Below are 21,521 nucleotides of genomic sequence, written 5' to 3' on the forward strand. Positions count from 1 at the left end.
CAAGTGAGGCATGCTTGACTCCATTACAAAAGGAAATTACAATAATCTAATCCAGATTAAATGAAATTTGCATGAATTACTAGATCATTTTGCTATTTTACTTAAATATAAAACCATAGCTCAACATGGCCGTCACATGAAAATCATGTGTGTCCTAAACCAATGTTTGTTATAATGTCAGGGAGTCAAGAGTAACAAGAAGGGAAAATAAAAAATAAAAATCTTCTAGGTCCAAAATTGAGTCTTAGTCTTTGTTCATTAAAATGCAGATGTATCACTATTCAACCTCTAATATCCTCAAGACACAATAAATGAGGTTTAATGGACCACGCGTTGCTTCACCTCATAGGCACACATATTTGGCAATCATCAGCATGGCAATGGAAAGAGAAGCCAAATTGTTTTTGAAAATAGACCCTGAAGGAAGAGGGCACAGAGAAAAGGGCAAATTCTCTATAACTGAACACTCAGAGACCCAAAAAGACAGCAGAGCAGAAAAGAATCTACACCCTGCAATTTTTACAAATAACATTCTGTCTGTCAAATATGACCTAAGCCACAACTGAGCTGTACCACTAATGCCTATTTGGTACAGTAGACGTGACAGTAAAATACCATGATCCACTGTATATAAGCAGCAGTTAAGTCCAGCAAAACAGGAACCACACAATCATAATATGCCAGGAGAATGTCATTATAAACTCTCAGCAGGGCTGACTCCTTTTGATGAAAATGTATTACACCATAAGGAAACACATCAGTGATATTATTTTTTTTTTTATCAAGGAAAGAAGGAACTGAGAATAAATAATTTTTTCCAGGGTTTTTGGGCGTAGAGGTTAATTTGAGATGGGCCATAAATTCCCCAACATGGCAGGATCAAGACCAGGTTTCTTTATCATGGTCTGCCACACAGTATGTTTAGAGTTATCTACTACACATAACTGACTGATGTTGGAGGGTGAGCATCAAGTGCCCAAAACATGGTAAAACTACCATATTAAAATTACTTAAGACAACCTTTTACACGTTTCCTGTCATGTTAGAAGACCATAAAATAAAATTTTAATTCAAACAAAAAAAAAATGTGTTTCTTTTGGAAGTCATGAAAGCTACAGTGTTAAAAACCTTGATAGCTAAGTTTACATTAAGACCTGTGTAAAGGGAAAAACTTTGATAATGTTTTATAAAAACATTGGCATAAAACACTCCGTGCATCAAATTGGATAAAATTAAGAGATGACATTAACATTCAGCATAAAGTAGTTAAAGGCAAAATATGTAAAAGATTGCAGAGGTGATTTAGGGTTTTCCACTCTGGAACTGTTGGTGGAAAGTCAAAGTCTACTGGCAAACAAAGATTATTGTCCAAGTTGACATTCACTGAAAAGTAGCCTTTCGATGTAAAGTGGTGACGTCTCCTAAGAGAAAGGAGTAGTCTCTAGGCAAAAGGTTTATAGCATCAGAAGTCTCTAACTCCCATGGAGACGACTTTGGCTTTTAAGATGGACAATCCCCTATTATTCAAAGTCAAACAGTGGAAAGTAAAAGTTCACCAACAATGAGAGGTACTTTAGTAGTTCTCTCCATGACAATTGACCATCAGCAAACTGTGCTAGGATGACAAAACACAATCCTCGGAATTACAAGCTCCCAAGACAGAGACTGATTTAATTTTAGGCAAATATAGGCCTAAAGTAACAATTGTCAATGAGTAGATAAGATTGAGAAAAATAAGTATGTTTGTTGTCAAAACTTTTCTCTATCTGCCATTATGATGCCTCTGCATTATACTTTTCTCGGTTTTTCTCGCATCTTTTGTTCATATACAGCTCTTTGAATTGTTTTGCTAATGCAATGTGCTCTGTGTCTTAAATAAGTCTACTTTCAAACATCCAGAAGAAAACGTTTAAATTAGCAATGTGGATTATCATCACAACCCTTTGAAAAAATAAACAATTTTTTTCTATTTAAAGCAAATGGCTTCTTTTTACCAAGTTATGCAACAACTGGCACAAACAGTAAAAACCGACTAATATCATACAATTACAGTATGATGTCGAGTTGTACAAATCAGAAAGCTGAACATATAAAGTTCCATAAAGATCCAACATTTTCACAACAGTGGGCTGTCAGTGCCAAACATACCAGCAGGATAATGACAGCTTTTTGAAAAAATAAAATAAAATGACTAAAAATGCTGTACGTTTTATTTTATACTTCAATTACAGTACAAACCACTCCCAGTTAGATAGCTGTGGCATAACATAAGTCAGCCCTTCTCAGGCCTTTCATCAAACACGCTTTATTTTTAAGGAAATGTATCAAATACTAAAAGAACTAGAACAATTAGACTGAAAACGATTTTTCTTCACATAAACTTTGAAGCACTAATTGTTTTACAATAAGTAATTGGTTATAAAGTTTATACAAATATAGACATTTTTAATCAGAATCTAGAAACAAATGCATGGAAAGCTCTAACTATAGTTGGCATCGACTGAACTTGCAGTGTTCTACACAGTGTACAGTTAAGTGAGTGCAAATACTCATGTATTGGTCATGCGCAGCATTAAATATTTAACATGGGATAAAATTTAGACAGCTAAAACCAAAAAGGAAAGGGCTTAATATGTTAAATTATTAAGTTCAGCCAAAACTGCAACACTTGAATATTCTGTGTAAGCATTTAAGGTACAACATGCTTTATAAGGGAGTCATCTCACCATAATGAAGCTAAACTTTTTCTTTTACAGAACTGGTTAAAAAAAAGTCAGAATTGTTATTATCTAAATGAAAGTTACCTGGTTGTACAGAGCACACACATGCAGGGCGGTGTTTCCAGATGCATTCTGGGCACTCATGTCAGCTCCATAGAACAGCAGATGTTCCAAATGCTGGACGTGGCCGTAGCGACATGCCTAAAATGATAAATGAATAAACTTACTCCTATGGCTCAGTGTTACTGAGAAAACATTGTCAATGGGTTGAAAATGCAGTTAAGAAATGAAGTGTGCTACGAGGTGCCATGAAGGAACCACACAGGATTATAATGAGGAACACAATATGTATGAGGAACCTGGCCAAAAACTATGATCAAAAAGCACTTAAATAAGAGACAGCTGGGCTGCAGCCAGCATCTGTCCTTATTGTCTACTTGTCATCATCAAGATGTTACTCTGAACTACTTTTTTTCTTTACCGTTTAATACAGCTAGTAGAAGAAGTTTTATTGGCACTTATACCAGATAATGCTTTAAACAGTTCATCAAAACAGTGTCCCAACATTTCTCATCTTTAAACCACTGAAATATGTACAAAATCTTTCATTTTCATTTTTTCCCCTCATTTCTTGTCATTAATTGTTATGAGCACCATGTCCACTAGGATAAAGGGTGTTGCTCACCAATCCCGAAGCACCTCCAGCCTTCCTTATAGCTACATTTTACAGGAATTCCTCTTCACTCACAACAACAGACTCTAAAAGGAGATAAAAATCTTGTTTGCACTACCTGAGGCTAAATGTAAATGTGTGAAGTTATTCTTGTAGGACATTTTCTGCTCTGCTGCTGCACCTAACTTGGAGCAATATTTTTTCATCTTTTCTTTACTTTCCTGTTTTGTCTTTTGTCATTCATATAGAAGAAAAATACCTCTCCTCAGCAATTGCTCAATTGCTTCTGTCTTTTTCTCACTGGAGTGCATTTAAGAAGTGGGGGAATGCAAAAATAGTGCTGGGATTGTTCCACATTATCACTTTTCTTTGGCATATTCCATTGCAAATGGTGTACTGTATACCTAAGGTTTATTAATGCCAAAAAGCATGCGGAAAAAAATCAAACACATACGAAAGGGTTGGCAGGCATAAAACCTATAAATACAATCCATTATTTGTGTAGACATTAAAACAGTTTGTATTTTGTTTATGCAGGCCATATTAAAGTTAAATAAAAAATATTGGTGATGGGTAGTGACCTGCACTGAGAGACTGAGAATATATTACAGTCATTGTGGTTTATGCTCTTTAAGTTTGCTGTCCAGTCAAGCAAACTAAAACCATGATCATTAAAGCAGGTAAAATTACTTCTGGCAGTGTGGGAAGGAGCCAAGTCATTCGGGAAAATGAAACCAGCATATCTATAAAGCTTTTTAGTAGATGGAAACACAAAGGGATCTGAAATTTAATGGTAGACAGCTGTGCTGACTTTGCACTTGATACAATGCAGTGGACCAAGACCAGGAGATGACAAGGCTCCCCAAATCATGACTATGGTAACATTACTGGACCTCAAACAGGTTGGATTCTGTATGACGGTGGTTACAAAACAGATATTTTGAGGTGGAGAATTGTGGAGCCTGGGGGTCTGCGGCTTAAATAGCTGCTGGTTCCAGCTACTGACTTAGCAATAGACTATAGGTCGGGTTCAACTTTTGCTTTGAATAGACTAAGATTTTATTGCATGACAGGAAAATAAATCTAAGAGCCTGACCGGACCAAAATCGATCCAACGAAATTAAGGCCCAACTTTGACCAAATTTCGAATCTAGCTTAAAGGTAGGCATACAAAGTATACTTAGTGGTGACCAAAGGCAGAAGCAAAGGCAGTGAATGAAAGAATGACTCACTTTTGGGGGCACCTGTTTGCAAATGTAGCTTTTATGCCTGAACGAAGGGCTATGATGATGTTGGCATGTACAGTTTGAGTGCATAGGAATAGGTCCTGCAATAGACACTGTTTGACCTTTAGAGCAGCACTTAGATGGTTTTGTGATAAATATTGCATAATTTAACAAGTTTATATGAAAATAAAAAAAAAATACAGAGTGACATTAAAATAGCACCCAATAGGCCCACTTTAGGCAGTTCATCTAAAAAACAAAACTGTGTACATTTCCATGCAACTCAAAAGCAATGTGTACAGATGTGATGACAACAGCTGGAGTCTAATATTCATCAGAGTTTTTAGTATTGCTCTGCCATTAGTCAGTTATGCCAACAAAACTGCAATGGTACGGTACATTTTTGAGAGCAGCTCATGCCTTAAGGCAGTGTGTAGGAAAAAAAAGGTACAAGATATTGCTCTCAGTGGTCTAGACCACTTTAACACACAGGTCTTATGATTTTGACTGCTAGTAAATGACTTGGTTATGGTCATGTAGGGTGAGTTGCTTAAGAGTACTTTAATTAAAGCAAATGTGACATGTGACTAGTGGCCAGCTAATAACTGACAGAGCAATCGCTGATTCTTTGCTGGGTGCCTGGTCTGCATATAGGTGCTTTAATTGCTTCTTCATAAAGAAAAGAACCCTGTGCCACCTTGTCATTGAGGCTTTAACAGAAAAGCCAGTGATGCTTCATTTAACCAGCAGGATGAGCTCTGATTTATGGGATTTTAGTGCCCTTACTTTGCTGTTGCTGCTGCACATATAATTACAGTCAAGGTGAATCCTGGGGTCAAATACTTGCTCAGCTGTTTTGGAAATTTGCAAGAGTTGAATTTCTTAGGGAGGAACCTTTACATTTTCCAGATTCCCTTACTTTCTATGAATAACAAAGTACACCATTTAACAGTATAGCAAACTACTTGGCCCAAGAATGTTGGCATTGTGTAGAGTTCATCACATCTGCTACAGTGTGTGCATGCAGAGGCTTTTCTCAGTCTGTTTCTCATTGTTGGATTTGGAGTACTGAAGGTGAGGCAAACCAATAAACCAGCCTTCACTGGTTGATTAGGAATTTAAACTGCCCTATCACCTACAGTAATAGAGTCTTCAATTAAGGGAACAATCCGGCTTGTTAAGTCTTTATCCTCTGTGTGTGCCATTCCTGTGTTAAACAGATGATAAGATTTTTAACAGATTTTCTTTCCACCTGTGCAAAAGCCTAATAATTAAATGCTAAAAACTCAGAACATAGGATGTACTGTACTTTCTTATTACTGTAACTCTATCTGTAAGGACAGCCTATACAGGCTACATATTTCCATATGTGCCCTTTAAAGTTGATTATTCACCTAAGCTCAGCTGGGACCATCATGACCTGGTAGTTCAAGAGTTGCAATCATCAAAGTATCAATCTCTGGGAACAATTATTTCCACTCAACTGCCTCAAAATGAAATAGCAGTGTCAGTTTGTCACTGTCATCTAGATAAAATGAAGTATGTTCATTTGTGTGTGTGTCCATGTTCTCAACTGAGCAATATTGGTCCTTGAAGTAGAATTGACATTAGCAATTAAAATGTTGTCAAACTAACAAAAACAAAGAATTGAACTGTGTTAAACTGAGTAAACAGACTGCAGGTCCTTATTAAACTATGCAATGGTTGTCAGAAAACAGCAGTCAATAAACCTACAAAAAAAAACTAAAAAAGGGATGACCTCCTTGTTGACAAAGGTAATATGCATTTTTCAAAAGTTACTATTAAAGGGGTGTTGTGCAAGTATGAGCCCCCATTCCGTCCTTGGAAAACACACCTCACCCTGCTGTTGGTGGTCCCTGGGCCTGGCGCCACTGGTTGTACGGTAGCTTTGTTTCTATTAGAGCCCCTAGGGTGGCTGAGGCTAAAATGCAACTTTCTACTATCAGTCTGTGAGTTTGTAAAATGCTTTAGGAACCTTAGACTTGATAACCTTATATGAATATATGACATATATCAAGATGTTTTTTTTTCTAGGAAAAGATTTTTACAATCTTATTTTAAGTTTTATTCAAAAAGATATATAGAACCTTTCTTCATTATGCTTTCAGTTGCAGCAGTTGTTACAGTCTTTTACCTTAAAGTTGACTATAATTTTAAAAATAAAGACAAAAAACTGGCTAATTGTGAAGTTATTTGTGTAACCATCGTCTGAAATTAATATGTCATCTTTAAGACAAAAAGAAACCAGAAAAATTGCATTGACAACTAAGAACTTACAGCATTTTCGCTGCTTATATGCTAAAGTTAGTAATACTAACTGTGATGATTGTGAAGATTCTCTCACAGGTAGCAGCAGTTACTATATTTTGAATGTAATTGCTAACAATATTGGCTATTTAAAACTTTATATGTCTTAATATAAACCAAATCTGTTTTGTTAATATTTATTGCATTATAGTTATTATAATAATTGTAGTTAATAGTTGTCAGCATATACTGTAGAGTGGACCAGGAGTTAATCTTTGGAGCCCATTCACGCGTGAGGTTACTGGGATGGAAGCCATTAGGGTTTTTTTCTCATCTGCCTACTTACCTTGACCAGCTGCACATCAATATGATCCTTAATCTGCTTTCTAATGATGTGAATGATAGAAATCATTCCTCTTTGTTGAAGGGAATGTTATTCTCAAGGAGTTTCTAGACTTTGTATTCATTTACTTGAACTTTGAAAACCATACAGTTTCTTTCTGACAAACTGTCCATCAAAGCTGTTGATGGTTTGTGTATATCATGGTGTATTACCTGGTGTATCTCCTGCCAGCCGTTCTCATCCTCACAGCCGACCTGTGCGTGGTCATGCAGAAGCAGTTCACAGCAGTAGGGGTCTCCCCCAACCATTGCACTGTGGTAGAGAGGAGTGAGACCCCTGCTGTCTTTATAGTCAGGTGAAGCACCCAAGTCCAACAGTGTCTGCAGGAAAAGTTATAGTTTTGAAGTTTTATCTGGTAAATGAGGATTTATTCCATACAATAAAAAAAAGCCAGACACCACATAGTGACAGCCATTGGAATGTCCAATTAAATGATTAGCTCCTGAAACTATATCCTATTAGCATGCATGTGTTGAAGGGGTTATTAGAAAAAATAACAACAATGCACTTAACAAAAGCAATTACAATTCATTCAAAAACAACTTTAGCAATACTGAAACCCATTAAACGTTTCAATATTCTCTAACATACATGTTTTTGAAATGTACTGTTTGGATTTAGTAACAGACCAACACAAAGTAACGCGTAACTTTAAAGTGGAAGAAAAAAACAAAGAATTGGGAAAGACAAAAAAAAAATAATGTATGCAGAGCTTCAAGTCATCTAAATACACCTGCACACCACACTTTTAAGTTTTTCTTCCACAAAATGTTTGAACCATGTCTTTAATTTTTATTTAACAACTCTGAACCACCTTGTAATGGTATATAACACATGATGATAAGAAAAATATATACGTCTCCACGGCACTGCACTGTTGTTTTTTACAGTTCTGGAACTTTATGCATACTGCATGAAAAAACAGATATCAAAAGTATGGAGAATGGTTATGAGTGAAAGCAAATAATCAAATTTAACCAATTCGGAAACAAGAAAATCGCAGGATGCACAAAACCAATTTCACAACATGAAAGGCAATTAAATTGCTATTGTAGTTCATTCAAATAGGGGATGCTACTGTATGCTTCACTTATTGAGTAATTACTCAAGTATCCTATTTAAACTAACAGGTTATCAATCCCTGTTTTATAGATACATTCCCACAGGAACCAATTGGAGGCAACTGATCTGACCAAAGACATAAAACAGAAGAGTCAGCGCCAGTATGTACCTTTGTGTATTGTACTTACTGTAAGGGCGGTGTGATTCTTGCTGCGCACAGCCTTGTGTAAGGCCGTAATGCCATCCTTTGTTCGGAAGTCCAGATGTGCCCCTCCATTTTTAAGCACTTTGATGAGCTCGGTACATCCCTCCAACTGTGCTGCCAGCGATAGTGGGCATTCTGTGAGATCCAAGGCTGAGTAAGCAAACTATATTCAAAATGAACATTTTTTTCCAGTTACACCACTGTGTAGTCTTGATGAAAAAAATATCTGTAGCTGTCAACATTTAAAACATTACAATTGAAACTGTTTATTTAAAGTGACTCTTTGTTTACATAACCGACTGTCTGTGGTTATTGTCACATTCCTGTCTATCTAAATGGCAGCTCTTTTAGTGTTACACTGAGCTATTCCTGTGTTCCCCTCACTTTGCAGCTCATCTGTGGGACTACAGGTCACCCAGCAGGGAAACAACCTCCTTTGTGGTGGAACAAATATTTGAATATACATAAGACGATTAGGAGGATGAATAATCCAGCTTCCCAGCAAGCAGGAGGCTTATTTCAGAAAAGCCCTACATGGTCAGTTGTGTTGAGGACAGACGGCAAAAGGTAGAAAATACAATAGAAAAACAAATTAAATGAAGATAGGCAGTACAACAGAACACCTTATCTTTGATCACTGGGTAATATCTCTTTCCTTACCTCCTGTATCCGGATCATGGAAGTTAGGATCCAGGCCCTTTTCCAGGAATCTTGAGAGCTTTTCAGTGTTCCTCTGCTGCACATATTCCATAAACTTCTTCAAGTTTGCCTGATGCAGAGAGACAAGGAAGTAAGGTTAAAGGAAAGATGGGGAAGAGATAGCTGTGATTGGGTGAAGTCAGACTCATGTGGATAGGGATGTTTAATAATGCAGTCCACAGATGAAAGCTTCAGCCTCTGCTCTTTCCTTCTGTGTTTGAAAGTTTTATTTCTGTTCTGTCATGCCAAGCAAATGGACCAGAAGATATGTAAGCTATAATAGAAGCGAGTAAAAAACAGAGGGGTGTGAAGGCTGAACTGACTATCCTTTTTTTCATTCTTGGGCGTTATGGCTCAGAAAATAAGATTAGCAGGCTAATTTCACATGTTGACTGCATATGTAATATTAATAGCTGTGGAAAAATGATTAGTTAATGCATCAGTCATGTGTTACTGTGAGGTAAAAATCTGTTTCATGGCATAAACACTCTCTCCAAGGAAAAGCTGATGCAAAAATCTAACAAAGGAATTTATTTTCTTATAATTGGAAATATGCATTCTCATAATGAAAGAAAGTAAATATGTAGACTATTTAAATAAAGTAAAACCAAGGGAAATGCCTGAGTAGTGGTACTATCTGAGAGCTGAAAACAGGAAAATGAAAAAAAATCAATATTGTTGTGAAATACATGAAAAATCTAAATTAAATCTTAAATAAAAGTATAAACTATTGTCTTTGATATAAGTAGTAGTATTTTTCTAATGAGGATTACCAAAAAACTTTGTGTGTTGCACTCTTTCAACATTTTCCCGCTTTTATTGTCAGGTAATATTGCCATCCACAAAGTACTGTTGTTACAACTTACTGGAGACATGTTACATGCCACACCTAACTCTTCCAAACAGCTACATGCACAATGAATACAGAAAACATAAAGAAGCATCCTTCTGACACTCACCATCATAAACTGCCTGATCCAGTTTCAGTGTTATCCCCTTTAACACTTCCCAAATCTTACACACCAGCCTCTTCCGTCCACACCATCATCTATATCCCACTTGCCTGTACAAGCCAGCTTCTTGTTCACACACATCACACTGACATGCTGTACAGATCCAGCGACCACTACACTCGATGTCTCTGAGTCAAACTGAGTGAGAGAAATTCACTTTGGCTTTCGCTTTTTTTCACATGTGCTTTCAGGCAGTTGTTATGGTGATGGGATACAAAGACAGCTCTTGCAGCCAATGTACACATGAGTGGGAAGAGCATGGAGCTTGTGTCTATGTGTAAGTGTGTGTGTCTGAATGACAGCTCTTTGTGTGTCCTGAATAATATTGCAGATAATGCCGTGAAGAGCTTCCTCGGATGATTTACCAATCAGGTGGGCCTGATGTGTGTTTTATTGCCTGCTCAACACAAGGCTGGATAAAGGCGTCTATTTTATTTTCCTCAGCGAGGACCCTAATGAACTCTTGATATTTTCTGCCCCTGGCTATCTTTTATTGTCTGTAACATACGCCGTCAAATGCACTTTTATTCAAAAACACACACAGAGAGGGTTATTTTTTCAGAAACAACCACACAAACTGGCAAATTTCTTCAAATTCTGAAATCAAACCAAAAAGATGACGAGGTGTAATAAATCATATCCGTAAGGGAAAAGCTTTGTTATGCAAGGGTATAATCGCAAAACAAAGACTTCAACTCAACTCAAAAATACTTTTTTAATCCTGAAGGGCAATTAAATAATTTTATTAATTAAAGAAGGTAATGAATGTTACTAGAAATGGAACTTCTCCAAATAAACTACATCTAAAACAGTAGTAAATCATAAACGTATTCAGAAATATTGAAAATATATCCATTCTGATAGGATGATTAAATCCCTTTTCTATATATTATTATGTAAGTCATTACATTCTAACATGAACAGCCAGCCTGGATTAAAGGGGAGAATGTTTTGGGGGGTTTTGTGATATACTGTATTAATTATTTAAAGATGCCAAACGACTATCAGATGTCTTGGTTGAAATATAATTTCTTCAAATAATTAATGACGAAGAGCTATTTTTAAATTGTGTATTCATAGCACTGAAACAGGAATGGTCAAAATAGATTTTTTATGTGAACCTTACAGAGATACATTTTTGGTTCACACCTGATTATTTTGTTAAAATGTGAAAGTTTTCTTAAAAGCTTCATCTTATACGTTTCCCTTCTCCACTCCATTCAGTAGCTTTTTGAATTTGAAAAATAAAATTCAGTATGCATTTAGAGTATGACAAATATTTTCACATTAAAATCAGGCTTTATCAGTGGAACTTGCAAAAGGAAGAAAGGATCTTTCAGATGATGGGTTTGAATTTCTCTGTTAAAAAGCTAGTGAAAAAAGTACCTCTCAATGCACAACTGCCCACTGTTTAAAACTTAATTCATGGATTTGCCGTATGTTCTGAATGATATTAGCATGTGTTTTACGTTTGTTTTAACATCTTAGTAGTTCAGAGAGAGTTCTTGTGTTGGTGAAATACATTCTTCAGCTGGACTCAGACATTTCTAAACTCATTGTTTGAGGATACTCGTCATCTTCCATTTATCCAGGACCAGGTTGTGGGGGCAGCAGTCTCAGCGGACACTCCCAGACTTCCCTCTCCCCAGACACATCTTCCAGCTCTGCTGGGGGAAGCCTTAGGCTCAAGCACCAACAAAGAGACACAGTTCCCCCAGTGTGTCCTGGGTTCTCCCCATGGTCTCCTCCTGGTGGGACGTTCCTGGAACAGGAAGGTGTCCAGAGGACACCCGGAACAGATGTCTAATCCACTTACGCTGACTCCTCTCAATATGGAGGGAAGCAGCTCTACTCCAAGCCTCCCCTGGATGACCAAGCTCCTAACCCTGACACTTAGACCATCCCAAGCCACCAGATAACATGAACATAGGTGATGGCTGAAACCTATACTGACTGATAAATCAAGAGCTTTGCCTTTTATTTCAGTCCTCACTTCACCACAACAGACTAGGCAGTGTCCACATTAGAGCAGCAGCCGTCCATCAGTAAATCATCCGCTCGATTCTCCCGTCGCACAAGAACATAATATTTGAACTCTTGAGGCAGGAACTCTAAAGAGGTAGGAACTCTCTTCCAACCTGAAGGAGGCAACCCATCTTTTTTCAGGTGGGAACCATGGCCCTTCAAATTGCCAATTCAACATGCCACTACCAGGATCTCTAAAGGCAGACAGGCTCTGGATAAAAGGCCAAAGGTTGGTTCAAGAGGCCTTAATGATGATCAAGAACTTGAGGCATATGACATCGCCCTGTACAGCAGAGCAGGGACCTCACCATGCAGCCAGGCCTGGGTTTGGGGTTTTTCAGCAAGCATCTGGGTTTCTCCTCGCGGAAGCAAGCTGGGCTACATGAAGGATGTAACAAAAGGCAGACATTCTGAACTTTGGGGTCATCATCTCACGAACCCCAACTGGGTTCATTTTGGCAAAATATAGGCACAAAAATTTATGTAGCTTCTAACTGGACATCAGAAGGATTGCAAGCGGTTGGTCTTAAACAGGCTATTTATCAGTCAAAACTTGTTACTGTCAACTGTAACGAGTAACGAGTAACTGTAACGAGGCTTCTCTCTCTCCTTTCTGCTGTCAGCAGGAGCGGCGGCTGCAGAAAGCGCTCGCAGACAGTCTGAAATGACAACGCTCAAACTTATATATTTGCTACCAAAACACTATAAAAGAAAGGCTCATTACATTTATATTAAATTTATTAATTTCAAATAGAGATTGGTTTACTGCTTCATTTATTGTTCAAAATCCATTTTACCAATGCAGCATTTTGTACGAGATTCTGATCTGTGTATGAGAGATTCTGCTAAGATCCTGCTAAAGTGGCTTCCTAATGGCAACGTATTAACAATGCCCTTTGAATTGGGTGATACTGTATATACCCAAGGTGGGTTGATAGATTTTTGACAAACTAATCAGCGTAGATGACTCAAAAGGTTTGAAAACCCCTGCCATAAGGGGACCGGTACAGAGTGGGACTCTTAAACTGTTTGAGAATGTCATTTAAAAAAAAATAAAAAATCAAGAAATAACAGCTAATAGCCTTGAGGCATTTTATTTCACAGCAAAGGAATGACGGATAAAAACTTCTTTTGATGCTAAATTTGTATTTGTTGATTGTTCTTATGTTGATTTTGTACACAAGTGCATAGAGCGCTTGAACTCAAAGGAAATATATTACTGTTTTACAAACAAAATCAGAAAATGTTTTTGTAACCCCCTGATTAGATGATTGTTAAAAACAAAGCAATTATTGAACATTGAATTATTAACATTGGATAATTTTGAAACAAAATTCTTCGTAGGGTGCTATACAGTATTAAGCCTCAATTTGGATCTCGGAGGCTGATGTTGTGCATTTTTTTCGGCATGCATGGGCATATCTAAAATAGAGAAATTTAATCATGAATAGAACTCCCTGCAAAACTTGATAGCATGCTGAGCAGACAGCTCAAATATTTGAAACAAGTGGGCAAGGGCGTAGGAATATGTTTACAATTGGGGGGGACACATGTCGGAAATCTGAGATTCGTAAATATTCAACAGAAACATATCTTAAGTACGCTACTTAAAAAAAGGCTATTTAATCTTTTACTTTATTCCTTTATAAATGTTTTTGCAAAAATAATGCATTTAAAATGTACATAATGCATTTGTTCATAAGATGTGAGCATATCACCAAACAAAATGACTGGAGTCTTTTATTAAGCAAAGGGAGATGTCTTTCAAGGGCTTCAGCCCTTGGCATATTTAGTGTCCGCATATGCACTAGAAAATCAAAACAATTCAGTAGGCCACACCAGTGCAAAGTTTGATATGTTTTATTTTGTCAAACTTGCAATAATGGTCAAAAATGAATTTATATAGGTTGACTGACAGAGGGAGCTGACAGTGTGTTGAAGAATTATGGACAGGGCGCTTTGAAGCATCTGGTTCAAAAACGCATTCTAAATCTTTGGTAGAAATCTATCCATCCTTCCATTTTCTGTACACCCTGTTCCTTAGTGGGGTCGGGAGGTGCTGGTGCGGGGTCCACCCTAGACAGGTGGCCAGTCTGTCCAGACCTTTGATAGAAATGGCGCCTTTAATTCCAATTTGCAGTACAGAACAGAGAAAACTACAGAGTTGTCAATGTTGTGTTAATCTGTTTATGGTCTAAAAAGAGGAGCCAGCAGTTTGAGGAAATAAAGGTGCAGAAGTTAATTAGTTGGTTAATTAGTGGTTGCACAACCAATGCGACCGCCGCTGCTAAGAATTAAAATTAATTCTCCCTGTGGTTAACTAACGATCAGGAGCGCGGCAGGTATAACATCTGTCCATTTCGGCGAATCAAAACCATGCAAAAAATAAAAAATCCTCGTAAAACGCACGCCCAGACCAGGCTAATTTCAACACAAGTTGTGTTAGGTGACTGTTACTCACACTGTCGTTTCTCTTTTAAAAAAAATCTGAGTAAGTCCTACTGCTGTTTCAGCCTTTTAGTTGGTGGTGGCAATGTACTGAAATGAGATATAAAAAAAAATATATAAAAAAAACATTTTGGCTAGCGTGGCAAACGTCTAGAGAAAGTTAGCAGTTAAATATTGGATGAGTGATCAGCCCAAGACTACGGAAGAGGATTAGGGCCACTGGAAAAAAAAAAAGTTAAGTGATTTTTACATTTTATTTCAGTTTAATGCGGGGAAAAAGTCAGAATTCTGACTTTTATTTTCAGAATTAAGACTTTTTTTCTCAGAATTCTGACTTTTATTTTCAGAATTAAGACTTTTTTTCTCAGAATTTTGGATCTTAATGTAGATGGGCACCATGAAGGCAGAGATGTGGAGCACTCAGCTTCACTGACAAAGATGTGAGTTGTTTGAGAGAGCCAGTGACACATTGGTGGAAAATGACAGAATTAGGCAACTTTTTACGTGCCCGAGGGGTCCCCTCATTAATGGAGGAGCAGAAGGTCATTAAAACAAGAGAGCTAGTCTCTAAAATAGACATGGCTATGGCTTGATGCTAACATGTCTGTTGTTAAACATACTTTTGTTATATTACATTTGTGCTGTGTTTTCCAAATAGTGTAGAAAATTAATGGTGGGTTTATAATGTTTACCTTTTATGAGCAGGACAGGAAGCAGAGAAGTGTAGCATTACCTCCAACTAGTTAAACTCATAATTATGAAGTTATTCAACAAATTCCTCAAGTAAAAAAGTGCAACTTTTTTATTTATTTATTTATTTTTTTTACCAGATTTGTGGATTAATTTCAAAATTATGTATTCCTTCCAAATTTCCAAATCTGAAGAATTTTTTAAACCAATATCTACATTATTTAACATTTAGTTTATGTTTTAGCAGTACTTCCTGTTATATTTCTTTATACGTATATTTTACATTTTCTTGCACAGCAAGCTCAGCAGATTTGAAATTGTGTGCTTGTGTAAACACAAGTAGTCAATCTTTACTCTAAACATATATTCTGTTTATTTTTTAGGTAGACCTTCTTGTTTTTATATATCTGTATAGTCCCCCCTCCCCCCACCAAAAAAAAACTGTAAACTGATTAGAAATATTAATCATCTGTCAGATTTCTGAGAAAAAAGTCAGAATTCTGAGATTAAAGTCAGAAATCTGGGAAAAAAAAGTCAGAAAAAAAAGTCAGAATTCTGAGATTAAACTCAGAACTCTGAGAAAAGTCAGAATTCTGACTTTTCCCCCAATGTTAAACTAAAAAAACATTTAAAAATCAGTTAACGTTTTTCAGTGGCCCTAATCCTCTTCCTACAAGACTAAGATGCCTAAACCAAAAAGATTCAGTTTCTATATATGAAAGTGAACTGACAACAAGACGTTATAAATAAGCAATATTCATAGCAGCATTCCCGACAGACCATTTTACCTCATTAACAAGTTTCTGACTTTCTGTATCGCTGCTTCCCTCTGAGTGCTCAAACACTCAACAGTTCACAGAGGGGAGGGGGAGTACAGTGACGTAACGCTATGCGTTACGTCACTGTACTCCCCCTCTTAAGACTGTCACTTCAAAATAAAAGCATGATAGTTAAAAAATTGTCAAAATCTAATATTTTGCGGTACAATTTTTGGGGGGGACATATCCACCTGGCTTTTATATTGGGGGGGACATGTCCCCCCCGTCCCCCCCGCTTCCTACGCCGCTGCAAGTGGGTAACATAACGATAAAAAATCTGAAAGAAAATACAGAAGGCTTTCATACAAAAAAATACAGTAGAGTTAAATTCAAGCAATAAATGTCTACTTTGATCTCTATGAAAATTTGAGTCTATGTAAATTTGATTTTACTGCAATATAAAACAACTTTAATTTAATCACATTCAGTCCAAATCAATCTACCCATCATCTAATCTACGTCCAAATTGCAGCATAAATACATTAGGTATATGTTTGTCTTCCCACTTACTCTATTATAAATAAGGCTTTAACATTATGAGAAATAAATTATATAATGGAGAGCAATCTTAAATTCATGCTCTGGCCCAAAACCCTGTAAATTATCTGTTTCCATTTATCCTGTCACCCCTGCAAGCTCACATAGCCAGGCAGAGAAAAACCTGGCAAAGATTAGCAAAAACACCTCCACAGTATCTCCCTGGTTTGATGAAATTTCATTCAACATTCTGCCAAGTCTGATTTACTAATGAATGTAATCTTCCAAATGTACTGTCAATATTTAGCAGCAAGGCCATTCATCACTGCCTGGATGTGTTAAACGTCCAATAATTTCCCATAAGCATTATTCACTTCATTACAAAATAGACAGGAAATTTAAAGCAGACTCCAAAGAAAGTGAAACAGTGTAACATTATGAACCCACAGCCCACTCCAAATTAAGCTAAATAACCACAATGTCATTAGCTGAACTGTATAAAAAACAGCTTGTGCTGTGTCATGTATTTGAACACCAATAATTTCAACTGGGATGGGCTTCAAATTGCACAGTTTGAAGTCAGTTACTGCAAGGCTCTTGGAAGCATGGCTGCTGCTGTACAGCATCCTCTGTCACTAAAACGAAAAATGATCAGCCCAGATCTGACCACACAAAACCACACTCTGCAGGATGCTGGCAAAGCATGCAATATGCAACATGCTTTCCGAAAATCCTTTTCCCTCCACAATTTGTCTTCTATCCCAGCATTTATTCTATACTCCATGTATTTTCAAAGTTTAGTCACCTTTATTGAAAACAGCTGTGTGCATTTAAAACTAGAAGGGGCAATCACTGTCCAAATATACTTAGAGTGTAAATGTACTGGACTTATATTCATATCAGTAACCATCTTAATAGAAACCTCTGTCAACAATTATAATGTTATGAAAAGTCAGGTTTGCTGCTTTACACAGTGGCTACAGCAGAAAATGCTGTAGTTAATTTTGTCTGGTAATCTAATAGCTGCGTGACTTCTAGTCTAAAGCCTCTAAATAAACTGCTGTAGGATGTCATAACCTACTAACACACTGATAAAAATCAATAACAGAGGATTTATTAATGGACTGGATATCAACAGGCCAGAAACCTAGAATGTCTGCAGAGAGATATTTTCCAATGAGAGCATCATTCTGTAGGTGCACAGAAAGTGACTGGACATAGAGTATGCTGCAAACATTGTTAAACACAAGTCCATTCCTTTCCACAGGTTTAATCTGGACATGATTATGTTCTAGTTACTGTTTAGAGCAACTTTAATAATTAGAAAACTTAAATGAATAAAATTATTATAATTAAAAGAATTTAGTGGCATATATATTTTTTTCAAGTCAAATTTCACAGAAGGATTTCCATGATATCGCTATGTCGAAGGGCAACTCTGGTGCGAAGCTAAGGGAAGCTGTGTGAGGGAAAAGCTCACTGTGCATTTGTTGCAATCTTGCTTTTGTGTATAAACCCTGCTTATCTCATCTTTAATGGATATACAGTAGGCCATCTAAATTTTACATCAGCAAAGGTGTGACTCTGCCACAGTGGATTTTTCCATAGGTCTCCCACATGCTTCTGTAGCAGGTTGAAGCAAGTATAAAAATCAATTGTAGTTTTCACTCTAATCTACATATAACCAATCATCTGAAATTCAAACGCAAACTTTCCTTCAGAATCTGTCCCCGTTCTATGGTTCTTTGCCTCAGGACTCTTAAAGCATCTCTAGAGTCCACGCTCAGATCGGCACAGTTTAGGCCCTCTGGCCTCCTCCTCAGAAATCCTCTGCCTCATAACGCTTGTCAGTTGCTACCTTTCATTTCTGTTATTGCTCTCCATGTTTGTGTCTCTGTCGATCCATTTGTCAATCACAGCCGAGACCAGACAAGACCACACTTTTACATATGTTCACTGGTCTGCATGCCAACACCTTCATAAGGCACAGTTTGCAAGTATTATATCTGAATTGAAATTAATTTCTAAAACAGTTTTATTTATTAAATGCCATTAACCACTTTGCTCTTTGGAACGGATCTTTTCATTCAACCAGGTCGTAATCACAACTATTAATATAAAAGTAGTGCTTTATTTCTTTTTTCTGTTTGTGAAGATGAGAAATCCACTGATTAATATACTCATTTGTTTACAAGCACCATTTTTTGCTGAGAGCAGGAAAAATAAGTTGGTAATATTAAGACACTTGCCAGAAGAAACACTAGGATAAAAAAGTTTTTAATTAAAAACATTTTTAATGAAAACCTTCTCTTCTTACTTAATTTTTTTATTTAAACTGAATCAACCAGTGATTATTAAAAATTTACTTAATGAGACCTTTACAATGATGCAACCTTTTAGGTTCAACTTGGCTCTGAGACTTGGAGAAGGAAAATTGGGTCATTTAGTATGAAAAACATTTAAAAATGAAATACAGACTTGTCTAACAAAACTGATTTAATATTGAGAACCGGGAAACCTTAGAGTGTGATTGATTGTTTGTTTGATTGATTGATTGATTGATTGATTGATTGATTGAACTCTGAAGTGCCTTGAGATGACATGTGTTGTGAATGGGACTTTATAAATAAACTGAATTGATTGATTGATTGACTTTATTGATCTCACAGTGGAGAAAATTACTCAGCTCAAGCTGTCAAAAAGAGAACAAGAATGTGCCAAAGAAAAAAAAAATGTGCATGGGATATATACTGTATATACATTGCGTCCTCATATGACAACTTTTTTTTTATAGCAGGATTATTTAATATAGATGGATAGTTATATATGTTTAGTTTTTGCGCTGGGTGTCAAAAATAAAGAAACAGGATATTGCACAGGGTATTAAATTGTAATTGCACAGAGATTCCCTTTCTATACAGAAAGCCCATATTCTTATCTTCAGGTAACACAGAATACATATCAGATTAAATAATACTACTTTAGGGATAGTATCTAGGTTTTACTTTATTGTATATCTTGTACCATGTCCGTTGGTTGTGCTGTTCTTTTTACAACTCTTTGAAGGTGATCAAGCATTCTAAAAATGTTTTATCCTTACCTCCCTTTTATCTCCTCTTTCTTTAATCTTTTCTCCTTTTTCTCCGTTTTTCCTTTCTTGCTCTACTTACATAGCAGTGTCCATATAATCTGTAAAACTCCCTGCATTTATATGCATAAAACAATCTGAACACTATGTCAATAGCTCTACTGCTCCACTTGTGAAACTAAAATCTGCTGGGCTCTTTTTGGCATAAAGACAATTATTGTTATTGCCACATTGCCAGACAGGCAATGTGGCAATAAAAAAAAAAAAAAAAAAATTGTAATCACACTTTTGCACAAGTTATTGTTGTTGTAGTGTCGCATTGTAGAGTCTGGTGGCAGCAGGGATGAATGACCTGCGGTAGCGCTCCTTTTTACAAACAGGGTGTAAAAGTCAAAGTGATGTAAGAGATCTAAGTGATGTAAAAGTGATGGTTAATGGTGACTTTTCTTGGTGGGTAGAATGAGTCATTAGCGTTAAATTTAAAAGATTTAGACACCCTCTGACTGGCATGATTTGAGATAAATGTGGCTGAACAACCTTGTAAGTAGTGACAACATAAATTTGGTAAACCTTGTGGTTCAAGGTAATGACGTAGACATTATACAGTAGGCTGTCTGTTCAACCAGAGGCAACCAACAGGCAAGTTAAGATGAATATAACAGGTGCAACACCAGATTGTTTCACAGAGGCAATTTTCAAAATTACCAAGTCATAACAATGACAATGACAAGTAGTTTTTAAAGCACTTCTGAATTTTGAATAAAAAAATAAAAAGGTTTCATAGCTTTATAACCAAATAACTACTTAGTTATATTTTATATGCCTGTATGAAATCTCATACTCTATGTAAATCTTTTATTAATTAAGACTATGTTTTTAAAAGTCATGTATTTCATTGGCTGTTTTTATTTTTAGATCAAAATATGCTTTTAATTTAAATTTAGAAGCTTGGTCAAAAAACATTTAAAGCATTTATAAAGCCCGCCCCAGTCTGCAGTCTCAAAGAGCTAGACATGTATAAACCCATTTCATACTGATTTGTATCCTGGGAAGAAATGGTTGCCCTCTTGCTTCATCTTTTGAGGATGATTTACCGGTCAGAAGGAAAATGTCTTTGAACAGTCACAGTATGCCATTCATGATTTCTTAGAAAGTCTCTTCTCAATTTCGTGTTTATTATCATAATTCTTTGAAAGAGTGAGTTTTGTGGTCAGTGTCATGATGGGTATCAGGGAGGCCCAATATGCAGAACACTGACGACACGGATGGAAAGTTTAACAGAGTTTATTGGCAAATTCACACATATAACAAAGACTGATGCAATGGTTCTGGGCTGGGACCGGTTCACTGGCGTCTGTGAGAAAGACAGTTTGGTTAGCGAAGGCTTGGTTGAGACTTGACTGATTGTGTTCAGGTTTGTACCTTGATGAACGTAGAGGAGGCTTTGGGAGCGGAACTGTTGGGTCCGGAGAAAGCTTGGGTTGGCAGAGTCCTTAAGCTGTTTCAGCGTCTTACTTCTAAAGGCTGTTTTGACCTTGGCTTGTGTTTCCAGCTCGGTATCCAGAGCTGCTAGGAAATCCAGAGAGTGAGTCTTCAGGTTTGGCTCGGAGGGCTGGCTCGGCAGGTTAAGCTCTTCCAGAGCTTCACAGGAGAAAGAACAGGAAACCAACTGATTAAGACACTGCGGCGTCGAGGCAAGGTCTGAA

General features: G+C 36.8%; 1 protein-coding gene across 1 annotated transcript in view; it reads right to left on the reverse strand.

The window, feature by feature from the left end:
- Window positions 1-21,521, reverse strand: part of shank3a (SH3 and multiple ankyrin repeat domains 3a) — a 304,312-nt gene that overhangs the window by 123,047 nt on the left and 159,744 nt on the right. The window contains exons 6-9 of the mRNA XM_038299956.1: window positions 9,218-9,326; window positions 8,541-8,692; window positions 7,443-7,610; window positions 2,805-2,921 (exon numbers count right to left, since the gene is read on the reverse strand). Coding sequence (XP_038155884.1) covers window positions 2,805-2,921; window positions 7,443-7,610; window positions 8,541-8,692; window positions 9,218-9,326 — 546 coding nt within the window. The remainder of the gene's footprint in view (window positions 1-2,804; window positions 2,922-7,442; window positions 7,611-8,540; window positions 8,693-9,217; window positions 9,327-21,521) is intronic.

This window comes from Cyprinodon tularosa, unplaced genomic scaffold, assembly GCF_016077235.1.
Source record: "Cyprinodon tularosa strain WSP-4 unplaced genomic scaffold, ASM1607723v1 ctg44, whole genome shotgun sequence".
Taxonomy (NCBI): domain Eukaryota; kingdom Metazoa; phylum Chordata; class Actinopteri; order Cyprinodontiformes; family Cyprinodontidae; genus Cyprinodon; species Cyprinodon tularosa.